Source organism: Lagopus leucura, unplaced genomic scaffold, assembly GCF_019238085.1.
Source record: "Lagopus leucura isolate 7727_CA_CO unplaced genomic scaffold, USGS_WTPT01 34322-0_obj-0_obj, whole genome shotgun sequence".
Classification (NCBI taxonomy): Eukaryota; Metazoa; Chordata; class Aves; order Galliformes; family Phasianidae; genus Lagopus; species Lagopus leucura.
Window position 1 is genome coordinate 2,413 of NW_024962675.1, and position 1,804 is coordinate 4,216.

The 1,804-nt window shown below is 67.5% G+C and overlaps 1 protein-coding gene across 1 annotated transcript in view; it reads right to left on the minus strand.

Moving 5' to 3' along the window:
- ZFTA (zinc finger translocation associated) overlaps positions 1-733 on the minus strand; it is a gene marked incomplete at its 3' end in the record, with an annotated part of 2,196 nt that extends 1,463 nt beyond the window's left edge. Inside the window, exon 1 of the mRNA XM_042890822.1 lies at positions 694-733. Coding sequence (XP_042746756.1) covers positions 694-733 — 40 coding nt within the window. The remainder of the gene's footprint in view (positions 1-693) is intronic.
- Between the last annotated feature and the right edge of the window lie 1,071 nt (positions 734-1,804).

Genomic DNA, 1,804 nt, shown 5'->3' on the forward strand with positions numbered 1-1,804 from the left:
GGGGGGGGGGGGGTCTTTGGATTTGGGTTGCTTTGGGGGTCTGCGGCGACGGAGGCTTTTGGGGAAATGTAGAAAAGGATCTCAGGGGAGCTCGTGGATGGGAGCCAATGATTCGAGGGCGCCTGGGCACCGGGGGGAGGCTCCCTGATGGCAGCCTTTGGGAGGAATCGAAGCAGCAGAGGGCTCTTAAAGGGGCCAGGGATGTCAAAAGCCTTTGGGGCCCGAAGGCACCGCGGCGTCTTAAAAGGGCCAAGAGGTTCTTATAGGGTCAGGGCTGGTGTTAAAGGGGCGCCAGACTTAAAGAGGCGGGGCTGCGTGAAAGGGGCGGGGCCCTTAAAGGGGCAGAAAGCATTTCGAAGGGGGATGAGGGCGGTGGAGGGGAGGGGGGTCGCCTTAAATGGGCAGGGGCACCTTAAAGGGACAGCGACACCTTAAAAGTCACGGGGACATCCCAAATCGGGTGCAGGCACCTTAACGGGATGGAGGAGCATCTTGAAGGGCCGGGGGGCATCCCGGTGCAGGACGGGGGCTGGCAAAGCAGTGGGGGTTCTCCCAAACCTGGGGGGGGGGGGCGTCTTAAAGGGCCAACGCCGCTCCCATTGTGCGCCCGGGGGAAACCCCGCTCCCGTTCCTTGGGGGAGTCCTTAAAGGGGCCGCGTTCCCCGCGCCTCCCCCCGTAGCGTCGGCGCTCACCTGCGGGCTCCGGGTGCGGGAGCGGCCGCGGGGGTTCCATGGCGGCGGGCAGGGGCCGGCCGGGGTGGGGACGCGGTCGTGGGGCCCCTGGGGCTCCTCGAAGGGCTCCTGGGTAAATTTAAAGGGGCCGTGCGCCTTTCCGCTCTCCCCCCCTGCTTCCATTTCTCCCCCCTACCACCGGAGGATGGGGACTACGGGGGGGTGGGGGGGAGGATGAGTTGAGGAGGAGTCTCATCTCCGCTCCCTCTCCTTTAAGAATAAAAAAGCTTTACAGGTTTTGGGGGGTGCCGCGCCTCCCCCACGCAGCCCCCCCCCCCCAACCCCCGGGCACGCCCCCTGGGGGGCCCAAAAACACCCCCCCCCCCCCCCCGTGCCCTGAGCGAGCCCCGCCCCTTTGGACCAAAAGGGCGTGACCTGCGGGGAGGCCACGCCCACCGAAGGGGGGCTTTCCCCTCTCTAGCCCCTCCCCTCCTTATCGCTGTGAGGATGGGGAGGGGTTCGGCTCTTCTCGGCTGTTTCCGTCCGTGAACGGAAACGGCCGATGTCGTGGTTGAGGTGTTCGGGTATTTCCGGCTTCGCTCCAGGTCGAAGCTAAGTGACGGAAATTACCGAACGCCGCTTCGGCTCTTTCCGTCATCTCCCGAAGCCGATAGAGGCGGAGATTCCCCGGAAACACCCGAACGCGCGAAGTGGAGGCGCAGCCGAATCTATCCGGAAAAAGCCGAAGAGTCGCGGGGAGGCGTGTCGGATGTTTCCGGCGCGGCGGCGGAAATGGCCGAGGGCCGGCGGCGGCCGCCATGTTGGGAGCCGCTGGGCGCTGAGGAAGCGCGGGCGTGAGGCGGCCCCGTTCCCCTCTTCCCTTCCTCCTCCTCTCCCGTCCCCTCCCCGCTCCCCCCATGCCGCCGGTTTGGCCCCCCCCCGCCCCCTGAGCGAGGCCAGGGCTCTGGACGCACGCGCAGCGCTTCCTCCTATCGCGATAGTCGGCGGCGGCGGCGGGGGGGGAGCGCCATGTCGAGCAGCGGCCGCAGCCCCCTGCCCACCGTCAGCGAGAGGGACGCGGAGCAGGTGGGGAAACGGGGGGTCGTGAGGGGAAAGGGGGGGGGGGCGGGGG